At 37.2% G+C, this 17,118-nt stretch overlaps 1 protein-coding gene across 1 annotated transcript; it reads left to right on the forward strand.

Moving 5' to 3' along the window:
• The first annotated feature begins 7,762 nt into the window (after nt 1–7,762).
• LOC131332004 (amino acid permease 6-like) lies at nt 7,763–17,100 on the forward strand. The gene is made up of 7 exons (XM_058366014.1): nt 7,763–8,101; nt 9,204–9,437; nt 9,831–9,924; nt 11,391–11,605; nt 12,602–12,744; nt 15,466–15,693; nt 16,494–17,100. Exons 1-7 carry the CDS (start codon nt 7,984–7,986, stop codon nt 16,923–16,925), a joined length of 1,464 nt encoding a protein of 487 aa, XP_058221997.1. The 5' UTR covers nt 7,763–7,983; the 3' UTR covers nt 16,926–17,100.
• The last annotated feature ends 18 nt before the right edge of the window (nt 17,101–17,118 follow it).

Consider the following 17,118-nt stretch of genomic DNA (forward strand, 5'->3'; position numbering starts at 1 on the left):
TCCACTTCATCATTTAAATAGTAAATAGTTTCTTTTATTTCGACTCTTTCAATTGGTTATCAATGCACAAAATAAGTTGATCGGTATTGGGCCCCCTTTATTAGGAGATTTTGAACGTGAGACCCATGAGAGAGTAAATTCACAAGTCTCAAACCTTAATCACAAGGCCAACCTCTTAGGATCACTTCTCTCTCTAGTCTTTACATAACTATAAGTGGTGGCGAACAGAGGCGGGGCAGACAGGAGTCAAGACAATACCCCAAGTTTAGAAAAATTATCAATACGCTGAAAAATATAGGTAGGGATTTTCACACTCCCTTTTCGATAAATGCACTTCATTTTTTGTTCTTTAGTGAAACCTTTATGTGTAATTTTTTCACTAAAAAAGACAAGAAGTGATGCATTTACCAAAAAATTGAGTGAAAATTATTTTCCAAAAACATTAGTGCATTTGAGCTAGAACTATTATTACCTCTCTAAATAGAGACACTCTTCATAATGTTTCAACTGCGCTATACGCACAGATTTTTCAAAACAGATAGCCCGTGCAGATAGAATTTGGACCCATTTTGAGTCTCACAAAGATGATCGGCTATTTTCTGAAGCAAACCCCCTTACTGATATCCAAATGAGCTGTTTTTACATGGGGATCTTAAACAAGATGTTTTGAACAAAATGAGCGGCTCCGATCATTTTTGTGGAACTCAAAACAGATCCAATTTCCATCTGTGCAGGTTGTCTGTGTTGAAAAATCTGTGTCGGTATGATTACTGATAATGTTTCTATAAAACTGCTCCATAAATTTGAGCCCTGTAAAAACTGGTTTTGATCAAAAGATACTGTCACACTTTTTGTTTTGTTGCATCCATGGATAGAAACATGGCCTGTGTTCTTCATTTAATTTTTTTGTCATCTCTCTGTCTTTGGTACAGACGTACTTGCATATTAGTGCCAATTGGGTGTTGTCTTCTCTCTCCATTTGTTTTGTTTTTGTCTGTTGAGGTCCCGGAGACAGCTCTGTCAAAACTCTCTCTGTCTCTCTCTCTCTCTCTCTCTCTCTCTCTCTCTCTCTCTCTCTCTCTCTATATATATATATATATATATATATATATATATATATATATATTAGCAACAAAGGCCTTCAAATTATTTCTAATTGAATTTTTTTGTCATCAGTCCAATTCAAGTTCTACTAATAATATACCTGAAAGTCGGGCTCTATTATAGTGTGTGTGGAGCCTTATATAATGTTAAAGGTCAAGTCACATTATAGTCGTGTGAATCAGATATCGTGTGTGGAAGATGCTTTGTTCTGCTAGCTAGTTTTGTGGTGGGTGGGGTGACAAAACCTATATATGAGTGGCTAATCTCTTTCAGGTTTCGCCGTGAGAAGCCTTCATGATCGCGTCCAAGGGAGGTAACTATGCCAGGCACTCCCTCCTCCATCCTTCCTGTTGAGAGCTAGAGTAATAATTTCGAGCATTCTATCACTATTATTTTTCATTTTGAAACAACTACATTTATTGTAGACGTGGTTCATGTTGGGTAAGTGGACGTCAATTTGGTCCTCTTGCAAAAAAATTTTATTTTTTTATTTTTATTTGATCTTCACCATTCTTGGATTCCATAAATTAAAAAAAAAATGGAAAATAAATTTGTTTTACCAAAAAGCGCAAGAAGCTACAAAAACCAACAGGGGCTTCCTCTGAAAACCCATACCAACAAAAGGCCTATCAAACACCCGAGCAACATCAAAACAAGTAAAGTTAAGACTATCTACAATATTTGTTAACCACAAAAATCGGGAGTCAAGAAGCTAATCCTCACAGATCCTCCTGTTCTGGGCTGTGAGAGTACCAATGACCAAGAACTCAGCTTCGTTCTAACAACATCAAAAATAGCTGAAGATACCCATGCCACCACTCTAGCTTTGCCTTGAAAAATCCTCAGATTGCATGCCATGGTTGGAAAGAGATTCCTATGCCTACATGCTTCCCAAGCAGATTTTGTAGAGTAAAGCCCATCTATAGTTAAGAGTCCAAATCACCTTATCACAATTGGAAGGAGAAGGGAGAAAGTTAGCCGGAGTATGCCTCAAAATATTCAAAATAATCATGTTCCTTTGCCTTGTCCATCTCCAAGAACCTCGATCGATGATAGAAGAGACTTTAGCCCTCAAAGCAGCACAGTAGAGTACTCCTAATGTTGTACACACGCGATACGAATCTTTCTCACACTTACTTCAAGGTTCTTTTAAACCAGGTTAGGGTGATTTTGCCATATTACGTAAAATAAATAAATATAAAGTTGTTAAGATGGGAAATAAAGTTGGGAATTGAGTGATGGATGAAGACCTGGCATGGTGTGAACGCACAATGCAAAGGAGTTCAGTACGTGAAAAAGGAGCCCTAGGAAATTAAGAAAATGAAAGCAAAAGATATGATGATCGAATGACAAGAAGCATGCAACGAATATAAAGCGAAAGGAATGTCGGGGTATGATTGGCACCCTACCATCATCCAGTGTGTTTTGGGTCCAGATTAGAGATGTACGCGTAAAATGGTCAAAGACATCTTATTTAAAAAGGCGATAGCACAAGTAGTACTCCTAGAGGGCGTGATCGGACTACCAATTTTAAAAATTAACTAATGCTGGTTTTAAATTTTCCATGATGATCCTAGCAATTCAACAATTATAACAAATTAACTAGAAATCGAAAGAACAAAAGGATTTACGTAAAAACAACTTGGGGACAACTATCCCTAGCTAAGAGAAAAATCACGGCCTAATCTACTCAAATGCTATCAAAAGGTTTACAAAATGTGCTACAAGATAGGAATCACCAACTAAGTCCAAGTTACACCTAACTCGACACTTTGATGTAACTCCATGAGCTAGCCCCTTCTTGATTCCATAACCTCCACGAGTTCAACCACCTCAATCTCTGCTTCAACACGGCTCCGGATCCATCCGGCCAAATAGAATTGAAGGCATGAATGAATGAAATGCGACGTAGTGAAGGTTCTTATGACTACACAACTTAGAGATGTAGGATAATCAAGACATGATGCGAATATATATCTAAATTGCTACCAAAGATGCGCATGCTCCAAGGCTGAAATTCAACTTCCATAATAAAAATTAAACCAAACATGAAGAACAAGGGAACAACGCGCGGCCTGAGCACTCGCGAACCTCCGGAGTAGGCCTATTAATGTACCAGATTTGATCTGGATCCGATCCAAAAAATCCGATCCAAATCCGATAATGTCGATCCGATAATCTAAATCCGGTAATTCAAATACGGATTAGATTAAATCCGTTATCAATCAGATCCGAAATTTTATTTAATTTTTTTAGAAAAACTGTAAATTTTTTATTTTGAAAAAAAAAATGTTTAAGAAGTTATATTTTTATTTTAAATTTTAAATTTTTTTTTGGAAAATAAAATTTTTTTGCTAAAATTTTTGAAGTAAAAAAGTTTTCGGATCGGATCCGAATTTTTCGGATTCGGATTACTACTATCGGATTCGGATTTGTCGGATCTGGATCGGATCCGGCCCATTGACAGGCCTACTCCGGAGTACAAGGTTTTTCTATCTCATAAGCAGAATGAGCCGGGTACTAATTTGTTCAACGAGGTGCAAGTTTAGTTTGCTCCATTTACGAAACAAATTGAATTGTCTGAATGAGCTTTTGACCGGCAAACACGAACTCAAATTCGAGTTTGGTTCGTTTATCAGTCTTGTAGCAAGTGCAATGGATCATGATTGGAACTGTCACAAGTCCACTTTTCATTTTGCGAGATTTAGCAACAGATGGAGCACAAAATTAGATTGAATAAGCAAATACATGCACGAAATGGCTGCTTTGAGGATCAATCATATCTACTAATCTACAAAAAGGAATAAAATTAAAGTTGGTTTTGTGCATCACGTCTCTGATCCTCAAGTTTTGGTCAAAATCTGTTGATCTGAAGAAGGTATTTCTTAAATTTTCCTTCCAACCATGCATGCTACTTCCACACTCAACTTGCACCCTCGATCACACTCACACTCATATGTTTTGGGACAGGGAATGCTGCCGAGCATCTTCTTGTAGATGAACGGGACCGTTAATGATCTTGTTGCTGCAAAACGAGTGGCTGTCCGGTTTCCCACAGTTCTAGAAGGGCACCTGCCACCTGGTCTTGAGTAAAGGATTGTGGCAACTTGGAGGAATAATTGAGTCTTTTACGGGTTGTGTGCCGAGCAAATTAATTTTGAGTGGATATAATATGACGGGAGATGTGATAGAAGGACAAATGTATATATCCGCATGTGGGTTGATATAATATCCGTGGTCTATTTATTTGGGTGGCAAACACAAGATATAAGTACTTTAGATATATCATAGGTGATAATATATCCATCTCTTATACTCTGTAGGCACTAGCCGACATCTCTCTCTCCCTCTTAACCCTAGCCATCTCAACTCCTCTTCTCCCATCCCCCGGGGTTCTATACCCGTGTGCGGCGGCGGGAAGAGAAGGTCATGGTACTATTCCACTCCCTTTTGTCTTTTTTTTTTCTTCTCTACAGATTAGCAACTTGTCGTCTGATCTGTGAGAATTTTATCTCTCGTTTTACAAGAGTTGTTAGTTTCATCTTTGGACGAATTTTGTCTACAGATTGGATTCTCTCAATTAATGTTACTTCACAACGATTCTGTGTCCCTACAAGATGTCTTTGGCGGGGCAACTCGTGGTGGCTTGGCAGATCTGTAATTCTTGGGAGTTCATTAGAGCGTTCATAGTTGGTTGGAGTGCATCTGACAGTCTAGATAGTTGGTGTCTTTTGTCCTTAACTTTGCACTTTTTCTCATTTGAGACTCCTAATTAGATGTTAGACAATTTAAAAATGTCGTTGCGTCAGGCCATACTTGAGTTAAGATGAAAGACATCGATTGCCTTGTGATTTACTCATTTTGTATCTGTTAGACGATTAGTTTGACTTTGTCCAAATTCTTTGTAATGATCTTCATTTTATAAGTGTTGCTAAACGTTCATCAATATAATCTTCTCATTTAAAAAAAAAAAATTTATTCCGTCGGCAAATGGATCGGTACAGGCCCGAGTCCCGAGTTACTACTCAACATCGGGCTGGGTAGCTCTGTGGCCCCCTTGTCTGACCATGCAGCAACGGTACTCCATCAATATATCAAAAATTTATCAGTGCTAGATCATATTTTTCCCCATCAGAACAGAGGACATCACTATCGCCTCTACAAATTGCGATTCTCATCATTTATATACGGAAAATGCTAGCTAAAGCCCATTGAGCTTTGGATAACAGCGAAAGGGTGTATTAATATACAAGCAGATCTACGAATATATACATATACATCCTCGTGATCACACAAGCTCTTTGATGATTGGCAATCACAATTATCTAGCCTTTGGATAATAGCAAAAAAGATGTATTCATATTTACGAGCAGATCTACGAAAATATATGGATACATCATCATCGTGAGCCGTGATCACACAAGCTCTTCTATGATTGGCGATCACACTTATCTGTGTGTTTTAAGAGCAGTATAACTGAGAGAGTGTGTGCGTATATCTCTAATTTTCTTTTTCCACACTTGCATGTAGGGCTGCAAACGAGTCGAGCCGAGTTGAGCTTTACAGTAGTCAAGCTTGTTTGTTAAGTTTTAACGAATCCGAGCTCGAGTTTGTTCACGAGCCTCAACGGACCAACGAAAAATGTATATATATATATATATATATATACAGTCAGGTTCCGGTGAGGGATCCCTTATTTTTTTAAAATGCGGGACTTTCCTTCCCGATTGAATTTTGATGATCCGAGCCGCTCAAAGTGATCAGAACGTGATTTTAAGGGTCCTCGCGAGAAATCAGCAAAAAAAATGACCGGGAAGGGCTTCATCCGAGCAGTTTTCATTGAACGGTTCAAAAAAAACTGCTCGGATGAAGCCCTTTCCGGTCATTTTTTTTGCTGATTTCTCGCGGGGACCCTTAAAATCACGTTCTGCACACATTGAACGGTTCGGATTTTCAAAATTTGATCGGGAAATGAAAGTCCCGCATTTTAAAAAAGTGAGGGATCCCTCACTTGATAATTTGTGTATATATATATATATATATATATATATATATATATATATATATATATCCTCGCATAGGCCTAATACAACCAAAAATATTTTGATTGTGAAGGTATATATCTTTCATTTTCCTATGGAGCGGGGGTGTACTGATATACGTGTGCTCTCATCTCCCTTGGTTGACTGGAAAGTGAAAACGGAAAGAACAAATTATGAAATAACAATAAAAATCCTAAACTTAAGTATATATACCTCGGCTTGCGAGCCGAGCTTATCTTACCTCGAGCTCGGCTCATTTGCAAAATGAGTTGAAAAAATCGACTCGAGCTCTCGTTCGTTTAATTTCCGAGAGGTGATTGAACGAAACACTAACGAGCTGAGCTGCGAGCCGCTCGGTTCGTTTGCATCCCTACTTGCATGCAGCCTATCTTAATGACCAACTAGATTTAAGAAATCCAGGGAGGGCTTGTGATATTTCAGAGACTATTTTGCGGACATGCTCAAAATATGATACAGATTTCTTACATCTTCCCAAGGTCTAAGTTTTACTCCAGCTAGCTATATACTCCATAATTTTGATTTCTGTTCCATAAAAAGCGACCGATCTCCGAGGAAAAATTAATAATAGCTTATCTAGAAAGTGTGAGAAAGGCTTTCACATTGGAAGTTTGGGTTTGTGCGTGTGTTGAAAAGGGTCCATCTTGCCCTTCTTAGGCCCCGTTCCAGAACGGCTTTTAAGTCCTTATTTTTAAGAATGCAATTTTAAGCAAAAAAATAATGGGTTTAATGAAATCTAAAAATATGCAATATGAATCTTGTTTGAAAGACCTCGATAAGATCTTCTATACGGTGCAAAAAAAATTAAAAAAATATTTTTCATTTATATTATTTTTGAGTTTGAAAATGTAAAATAAGTACTTATTTTTTAAGAATGTGTTCTGGAACGGGGCCTTAGTCATCAACTGCCTAGGTGAGTGGTCAAGTAAAATTACCCTCTTACCCCTAAAAAAAAAGTGTGAGAAAGACCCTAGTTAGTGAATTCTCTTTTTTACTAAACTCCAACAATATTCCTATGGGTGGTACCCATAAATATAGAATTTCTAGGGTCTGGACCAAAAAAAAAAACTACTCCCTCCGTCCCTTTTTAAGTGTTCTGCTTCGTAACTCCAACTTATTAAAAAGACATCATCATTATACCTTTCACATCAACTTTTTCTTCCATTTTTCCTACTTACCCGTCATCATTACACTTTTACGCACTAACTTTTCAAAATGGAATCTACTTTTAGGGGCAAAATGGAAAATTCACCAACTTTTACCCACTAACTTTACAAAATGGACATTTATTAAGGGACAACCCAAAATGAAATACTAGACTATAAAATAGGGACAGGGGGAGTACTAAAAAAGAAGCCAAAGTGGGGATCTTGATTTACCAAAAAACCAAGCACCACCAATGGTTCAAAACCCGGTCAATCGTTCAAACCGAACCCTATGCTATATGGAATTTAATTAATTATAGCTATTTTTCTCTTATTTTAAATTTGAATCTATATATATATATATATATATATAGTTTTTCTACTAATGTAATATTGTATTAATTTATTTTCTCAATAAGTTACTTGTTTCTTTTTCCCTATCATGTCTGAAGACTTATCTTTTGACTGCAATTCACACCTACCGTTGTTTCACTAATCTCTCCACCTCTTTCGGTCCTCTTTCGATTTCCTCCTCCTTTTTGACCCTTTATGAAATCTTCTCTCTTTTATAAATAGAGATTCCTCCTTGTTATTATATAACTCCAATTAAGTCCAAACTCTCATACAGAGAGTGTGTATTGGAGAGAGAGAGAGAGAGAGAGAGAGAGAGAGAGATGGGTAAGGAGATGCAGAGCAACATGAACAGCATGTACATGGAACAAGTCCCGGAGGCCATTGAAGCAGGAAAAATTAACAAGAACTTGGATGATGATGGACGCCCCATAAGAACTGGTATGGCCTCATTCATTTCTCATTTCTACCCATTGGTAGCTAGATTTCATGTACACATGTTTAGCTTTAAGCTATATATGTTTTTTTTATTATCACTCGGGTATTCGAGCCGCCGACTCACTCGCACCTTGATATGCTTGAGCTATATCTGTTTGAGCATTTTCTGTCCTCACTTCTACTTTTACAAAAATGAGCAAAAGTTTCATTTAGTACTATAGAGTATAGAGCGCTCTAATCGATAGCGGAGCATAAATTGAAGTAAAAGGTGGCTTTTATTAATGTCGCGGTTGTAAATTTGAGCGAGAAAACATAGTCTAAAAAAAGTTTTGAGTCTCTCTTAATTTGAGTAAAACGCAATCCGAAATAGATACGACGAGTCAAGGGCTAAAGTGAGTTCTAAGAGGTTTTTACTCGGATGTTTGTTGAGGTAAAAAAAGGGTTGCTCTTAATAGAGTCTGATATCCTCCATTTCTTATGGTGAGGAGAGTGTAGTAAAATTGGAGACAAAAATACTTGGGTATAGAGAACCCTCCACTATATAGGGATCCCATGTTCCAAGATATCTCTTTCTCGAGAAACTTTTAGGTATACTGGGGATACCAAGCCTCATAATATCTCTTTCGGTCCGTTTCTTATTTTTCGGCCATTTTCTGATCACATTTAGATGATCGGCTCCGTTCATTTTGTAGAGTTTGGCGAGGACCATAATCAATTAAAAAATTGTGTTCATCGGACTTTATTTAATACATGATCGGCACACGTGAAAATTAACGAAAACCAAAATTGTGTCCAAAAACACACTGAATCAAAACCCAGATTTAGTTTTTTTGCGATTTTCACGTGTGCCGATCATGTATCAAATAAAGTCCAATGAACACAATTTTTTGAAAGATTATGGTCCTCGCCGAGCTCTACAAAATTATCGGAGCCGATCATCCAAACGTGATCAGAAAATGGCTGAAAAATAATAAACGGACCGAAAGAGATACTATGGAGCTTGGTATCCCCGGTATACCTAAAAGTTCCTCCCTATCGATCGAAGTGTTAATTTAATCTATGAGCTTCTTACATGGTGATGATTTGTTGTTTTGGTGTTTTGAAGGGACTCTGGTGACTGCAAGTGCACATATCATAACAGCTGTGATAGGATCTGGAGTGCTATCTCTAGCATGGGCCATAGCCCAACTGGGCTGGGTGGCCGGCCCGGCGGTTCTCATGGCCTTCTCTTTCATCACATACTTCACTTCCACCCTCCTCGCCGACTGTTACCGGGCTCCCGACCCGATCACCGGCCGGAGAAACTACACTTACATGGATGTTGTGAGAGCTCACTTAGGTACGTTTAATTCATCAAAGACAACATATGATGTATCGGAAGTAATTTACAAACAAAAACGCTATACCGTAAATTTTGTCAGAGTGTACGGGTCCGTTTTGTCATTATGAACTTGGTGTTTCTGACGTAAAAAAGAGGAAAAAATACATTATGCTATTGGCAACCCTCTAGATTGTTAATAAGGCAAAAAGAAAAAAGAAAACACATTCTTCGGTACAATTTTTTACACTTTTCAAGACAATTTATCATATACTAGAAAATTGTGTTTTTTTGTCGTTTTGCTACTTTATTGACAACTCATTAAGCTGTTATTAGCATTTTTGTCGTTGAAAATTTGATTGGATTTTAGGAATCTTGAGAAACTAATTAGTGTGGTCCTTTTCATTGTCTCAGGGGGTGTGAAGGTCCAGCTGTGTGGAATAGCTCAATATGGAAATCTCATAGGGGTTACTATTGGATACACAATAACTGCTTCTATTAGCATGGTGTGAGTACACTAATTACTCTACTAGTAGATTAATTTTCAAATCTCTTCACTTTTGTGTATGAGCAACGCTACGCACGAAACTTTAAAATACAATTTCAGACACAGTTGTGTTTGGAACCAGAGATGGACCGAAGCGGGGGCACGTGACCCCATTCGAACGTGTGCCTCCGCTCAAAATTAAATTAAAATATTTTTTTTGTATAAGTCAGTCTAATTATGAAAGTGTGAGAATATATAAACATACACACTTGCATATCTCTGGAAAAAACACATACACAATTAGTTTTATGTTTGAATTTCATCATATGGTGTATTTATACTTGTTAGTTTATGGCTGTTTGTCTATTTGGAGCTATTCTTTCTCGACTCTCTTTATTTTTAACAGTTTGAGAGAAATATTGTAAAACAAAGTCATTAACAAAACTAGCTCGATCATCTAAAACTTGTCAATGTTCATTTTAAACATACTTTAAAAATTTTGTATGAGATTTTGTGCTCATTTTTACCTAATTTAACTTAAAGTACGCGTTATAAACTTTTGTAGTTAGTAATGCCTTAATTTGTACTATCTTATTGTGGTTGACTACAAAAATAAATTTTCGTCATTATAATTAACATGTGCCCCCACTACACTATATTCCTGGACCCGTTCCTGTCTGGAACCATGTCCACACGCATTGAACGGTGTCTGACACAATTGTGTTTGTAAACTTTCTGTTTAATTATTGTCCAAATGTTAGTATAACATGGTATTTTTATCGGAACATTTCTATCCGTAATAATAATTACAAGAAGGGTGGAGACTTGTAATAAATTATGAGGAAAAAAAAAAGCTTTATAGACCTCAATTGCTTTGATTTTAATTTCATGAATATTCGCTTAAATCCTACTTTTAGTACTAATAATAATAATTAACCAATTAACAGGACCAGTTCATAATTGAATGGTAACTGGTTTTGACTTCACCAAACATTGATCAAACATGTCAAAAAGGGAGTACAATCTAATTGGTGAAAGGGATAGAGTACTACTAGATAAATTCCATCACAAGCTTAATAATAATAATAATTTTAGTTGGAATTTCGAGAAAGGAATTTTCGATCGTGTAATCAAGATATATATATGAAGCGACAAGATCATATTTTAACTTTTGAATTTCATCGAATGTTACCTTTCCGTTTGTTTTCTTGAATTCCTCCCTCCAAAAATATAAAAAGGCCTGCCTAGAGACTCTAGAACCTCGAGGTCGGCCCTGGAGCCGACAAATAACAGCCTCGATCAGGCGGTGAGATGTAACATCACCATTGTCTCTCATGTAATTTGCAAATCTTTATTGCTTAGACGAAACACATGCACATGTCGCGTCGATGATTCAGAACTTCTAAATTAATGTGTAATATTTAGAAATCATGACGAATTATTGTTTTCTTTTACTAAGTAAATTTGTCTTCTTCTGCATGAACCAGGGCCGTGAAAAGGTCAAATTGTTTCCACAAACACGGGCACGATGTCAAGTGCTCGATATCAAACTACCCATTCATGATAATATTTGCAACAATCCAGATAGTTTTGAGTCAGATACCAAACTTCCACAAGCTCTCTTGGCTCTCCATTCTTGCAGCAGTCATGTCCTTTGCCTATTCTTCTATTGGTCTTGGACTCTCAATGGCCAAAATAGCAGGTATTGAAACACAATATATATATATATCTACATATTCTCAACTTATATTCATTTTTTCAGGTTTTTCGCGTAGATCATTCAGTAAAAAAAAAATTTATTTTATTGTACTAGCTACATAATTTCATCATACAGTCTTTAAAATATGACAGACGATATCATTTTAAATTAGACGTGACCTATTTAAGATGTTAGTAGATACACACTATGCACAGAGATTTACAACATAAAAGACTTGAATATTGAACCCTTTTTTTTTTTGTCAAAATATTTTGAAATTAAATATTTATCTTGATGAGAATAATAAAAAAAGTACAAGAATATAGACCGATGTTTGATAAGGAAAAAACAAAAAGTAGGTCTCATATGTATATGTAGGTAAAACACTGGCAGTTAAACATCATTACTATAGGACTAAAGTACCATGTGATGATTTGCAGATTTGGTGTTACAAAATTACGTTTTTCGATCTTTTCTTCTTATCGACGAAAGTCAGTAATTTTAGAAATAGTTAGATCACCTTGAAAGAAAAGTTGAAGTCCTTGTCTTCTTTCTCCTGACACCTAATAACGACACTCTGGTCCTGTTGGGCCAAAAGTTTTTTTGGTGAACATTTTCATACACAAAACTAGGGTTGCAATCAAGCCGAGTTTAACTATTTGCTAAAAAAGCATCCTTAATCGAGTCAAGCCTTCTTTAACGAACCAAGCTTTTATCGAACAAGCCAAAAACTCAAGCTCAAGCTTGGCTCGTTTACTAAACCAGTCGAGCCGAGCCAAGCTCTTAAGTTGCTCGGTTCATTTGTAGCCCTACACAAAACTATGTTTGGTGAACATTTCCATATATGTGTCATGCGTACATTGATTTATGTTCTTGCATGATTGCATTATCATTATGTAACATGGACATGTGTATATATTGATCAAAAAAAATATGTAACATGGTGTGGGCCCATGACCATGAAATGAGTTTTGGAGTTATTATGTGTGATGAGTTTAGGAGGTGGGCATGCAAGGACAAGCCTCACGGGGGTGCAAGTAGGGGTAGACGTGTCCGCATCTGAGAAAGTTTGGAAGACCTTCCAAGCCATTGGAGACATCGCTTTTGCCTACGCTTATTCCACCGTCCTCGTCGAGATTCAGGCAACCTCTCTCTCTCTCTCTCTCTCTCTCTCTCTCTATATATATATATATATATATATATATATATATACACACACACACACACACACACACGGGACGGTTCCGGGGACAACTAATTAAACACCTAAAAAAATACCTCATAGTTTTCGATCAAATTTTGATGATCCGAGCCGCTCAATATGATCAGAACGTGATTTTAATAGTACTCTCAAGAAATCAGCAAAAAAAATGACCGGAAAGAACTTGATCTGAACAGTTTTTAGCTCAGATTTGATGAACGGTTCAATTAAAAACTATGCAAAACAAGCACTTTTCAGTCATATATATATATATGAGTTAGGTTCCGGTGAGGGATCCCTCATTTTATTAAAATGCGGGACTCTCCTTTCCGGTTGAATTTCGATGATCCGAGCCGCTCAAAGTGATCAGAACGTAATTTTAAGGGTCCCCGCGAGAAATCAGCAAAAAAATGACCGGGAAGGGCTTCATCTGAGCAGTTTTCATTGAACGGTTCAAAAAAAACTACTCGGATGACGCCCTTCCCGGTCATTTTTTTTGCTGATTTTTCGCGAGGACCCTCAAAATTACGTTCTGCACACATTGAACGGTTCGGATTTTTTAAATTTGATCTGAAAATGAAAGTCCCTCATTTTAACAAAATGAGGGATCCCTCACTTGAAAATTTCTCTATATATATATATATATATATATATATATATATATATATATATATTATGTATCAGAAAGTCTACATCCACAACTTTCAAACACAACTCCGAAAATAATCGTGTCCAACATCGTTAGATGTATACGAACGCATGTGAACCGAATCGAATGGTTCCGGGTGACATTATTGTGTTCGAAATTGTGTTTTAAAATTGTATACGTAACATGTAACATTGTTGTATGTATGCATATATATACTCATTATCCTACATCTTGTTTCTTTACACTAAAAAGTCAATGCTTATCTCATAACTTCAACAGATTTTGTTATTTTACGTAGGGAAGTACTTAAATGTGATCTTGGTTCTTGAAACGTGTGCCCTGATTTTAAATACACCAGTAGGCAGTATGGCTCCTTCAATCAATCCACGGGGTGCAAATAAGGTATAGTCTACGTGATATCCGAGCGCGCATTCGAGCCGTCCAAACATGTTTTGGACGGTCAGGATTTGGAGGCCGAGAAAGAGGAGAGAGAATGGTCGGCTTAAGATCTGAACCGTCTAAAATACGTTTGGACGGCTCGAATGCGTACTGGATAACCACCATGTGATACCCAATCTGCACCCCAAAACTCCTCCCATTTAATATAGACATTCATGATCAGTTCCTCCTTTCATCTCTCCATATAATTCCGTGTCCCTCTTGTGAGCGCCACTCCGTGTGAAAAATTAGCTTCATCATTGTATTTAGTACAGGAGACGATCACATTTTATGAGGTAAAGAAAGAAATCACGTTTCATTACACAAAATGAAAGGCTAAGTTACCTATCATATCCGTCCTTCATTTTATGAAATGAAATGCGATTTGTTTCTATGTCGAATTCCTAAATCCATCGTGGTTCTACAAAATGAATAGTTTGAATCTTCGATATCAACTCGAGAGTGGATTGAAGCCCACAAGTTAAATTATGAACAGACGAATTCTCGAGAGGAGCCGATCCCATATATGGGTAATATTATACAATGCAATATTGCCTGAGCCAGAAAATTGATTCAAAGAATTTGTAAAAGATTATATTAAAACTCAAGTATTATGTATTGCAGCAAGTAAAACATCCAAGTCAAAGAACCTTCTCATACGCTTTATAGGGCAATGCTCACAATATGATTAATTCTTCTATTGATAGACATAATTAAGAATAAAAAATGGACGGGTAGGTAATTAAATGTCTTCAACATGAGACTAACTTAACCCAAAGGAATTTGGCTGAGGGGGCATGAGAAAAATAATAAATTCTTGTCGTCCACGAGATTGCATGTTCAAATTTCATGGAGACCTAAACATTTTAAACCTTGGCACCACCAGAGGGTTTGCCAGGCTGACTTCGGGACCTCGAAATTAGTTGAGGTTTGCGCAAGCAAATCCAAACATCCGGTTTCTCAAAACATGAGAATAATCTAGGTTTGGTTGATGTCCATTCCTATTATACTAAAATGATAACTTATTCTCCTCTACTATGTGATTGATACGCATGCCAAATAGAGACAAATTTGTTTTGGTCCAGATGAAGATATGCTTCAACATGGCTATAGGCTACAAGTTTAAATGTGACAAAGACATGAGAATACCCATGGTTCTCTATCAGATCAGATAAAGGCATTTTAGGACCAAAAACAGTTTTTGTTTTTTTTTTCTTCTCTTGAAACTATTCTTTCCCCCTTTTGGGCCTCAAAAAGAGTTTACTAGTGTACAGGGTTTTGTACTGCAATGATTCCTTCATGGACCATTGGAAAACTGATGGACCACAAGCCTTTATTTAGACCTTTTGGGCCAGTGGATGTGTTAGAATTTATAAGTAAATGTCCACCTTTTCATCGATCTTTCTCATCTTTTCCATCGCCTATCCTTGGATAGACTTTTGGGTGGCAAGTGGATACCATATGACAGTATCCTTCGGGAATTCCAGCCGTCCAAACGTGTTTTGTACCCTATCGTTTACCACTACGAATTCGTTGTATAACTGTTTCTGTTTGCTTATCGTTACTCTGCGACAGGACACACTGAGATCACACCCACCAGAGAGCAAAGTGATGAAGAAGGCTTCGCTAATGGGAGTTTCAACAACCACCATGTTCTACATGCTGTGTGGGTGTCTCGGCTATGCAGCATTTGGCAACAATGCACCAGGAAATTTCCTCACCGGGTTCGGTTTCTATGAGCCATTCTGGCTAATCGACTTGGCCAATATTTGCATCGCGGTTCACCTAGTTGGGGCCTATCAAGTACGTATATATAACATTAACGCGTTTGGACTAAATTAATTAAATTTTAAGACGATGAGTATTCTTGGTACTTAGTGAACTTTTCTATTGCTTTCGGTCAAAATGTTTTAGATTAAATATTCTCATCGACGAGGAAAATCAGAAAGTGTAAATTGATGAGCCGAAGTAAAAAGATTAAAGGAAAACGAACAAAAATTTCGAAAAAACTTCTCTTTTTTAATTTAGACCGGATAGGGGTGGTTTTCTATTCAATGCTAAAAAAAATTTAAACAAAATATAGCCCAAAAAAAAAAAAAAGACGAAATATGTTTGAGATTCGTGTAGGACGTAGCAAGCTACAGGAAAATAAATGTGCACCATACCCCGTCTATTTAAATGAATATTTGTTTCCTATAGTATTGAATGAATTGAATAAATTGAATGGCTCCGATCATTAATGTGGGACCCAATATGAATCTCATGCAAGCTGGTGTAACACCAAATGGTGTACCTATAGTTGGGCTCGGTTTGAATATGATTCACACACTACACTTTGCTCAAAGGAGAACTCAGATTCTTTCTAGATTTGACCCAAGTCATACCTGAAATTGAATCTGGGACCGTACACTTTGTTTATGGGCACTTTTTCCATGTTTGTCACTTTCTCCTTTGGGGCCGGACATTTCCTCATTCGTAGGGCTGTAAACGAGCCGAGCTTTAAGCTCATTTACAGCCCTACTCATTAGTAATCCGGCTAATCTAATACAGTCTTTGACTCTTTTGTGATCTACTACTCACCCTTCAAAATTGTTGCCATGTAGGTTTTCTGTCAGCCCATATTCGGGTTCGTTGAGGCCCGTTGCCAAGCCCGCTGGCCCGAAAGCAAATTCATAACAAGCGAGCATTCCATAAGCCTCCCGTTCTGTGTATCCTACAACTTCAACTTCAACTTCTTCAGACTGGTGTGGAGGACGGCCTACGTAATCGTGACGGCGGTTTTCGCGATGATATTCCCTTTCTTCAACGACTTCCTGGGGTTGATCGGGGCGGCATCGTTTTACCCGTTGACGGTGTATTTCCCCATAGAAATGCACATTGCACAGACCAAAATACCCAAGTTTTCCTTCACGTGGATATGGCTCAAGATCTTGAGCTGGTCCTGTTTGGTTGTTTCACTTGTTGCTGCAGCTGGATCCATTCAGGGGTTGGCCCAAGACCTCAGGACATACAAGCCCTTCAAAACTATGAATTAAATTGAAATAGTATTTTGTATCCTAAAAATGTACTAATATTTTCCAATAAAAATGAATTTACAGTGTTGTCTAGATCAGTGGCGCTGTATTTAAGTATGAGATTATAAACCTTTTCCATTTGATCACAATGAGATTATAAACCTTGGCTGTTCATATAGAACAATTCGTTCGAGTACGTTACCGGGGATATTTA

The sequence above is a fragment of the Rhododendron vialii genome, chromosome 7a (assembly GCF_030253575.1).
Source record: "Rhododendron vialii isolate Sample 1 chromosome 7a, ASM3025357v1".
NCBI lineage: Eukaryota > Viridiplantae > Streptophyta > Magnoliopsida > Ericales > Ericaceae > Rhododendron > Rhododendron vialii.

Coding starts and splice junctions, on each gene's coding strand:
- LOC131332004 (XM_058366014.1), top strand. CDS start 7,984: ATGGGTAAGGAGATGCAGAGCAACATGAACAGCATGTACATGGAACAA. Junction 9,925..11,390: donor ACTGCTTCTATTAGCATGGT/GTGAGTACACTA, acceptor TGCATGAACCAG/GGCCGTGAAAAGGTCAAATT. Junction 15,694..16,493: donor ACCTAGTTGGGGCCTATCAA/GTACGTATATAT, acceptor GTTGCCATGTAG/GTTTTCTGTCAGCCCATATT.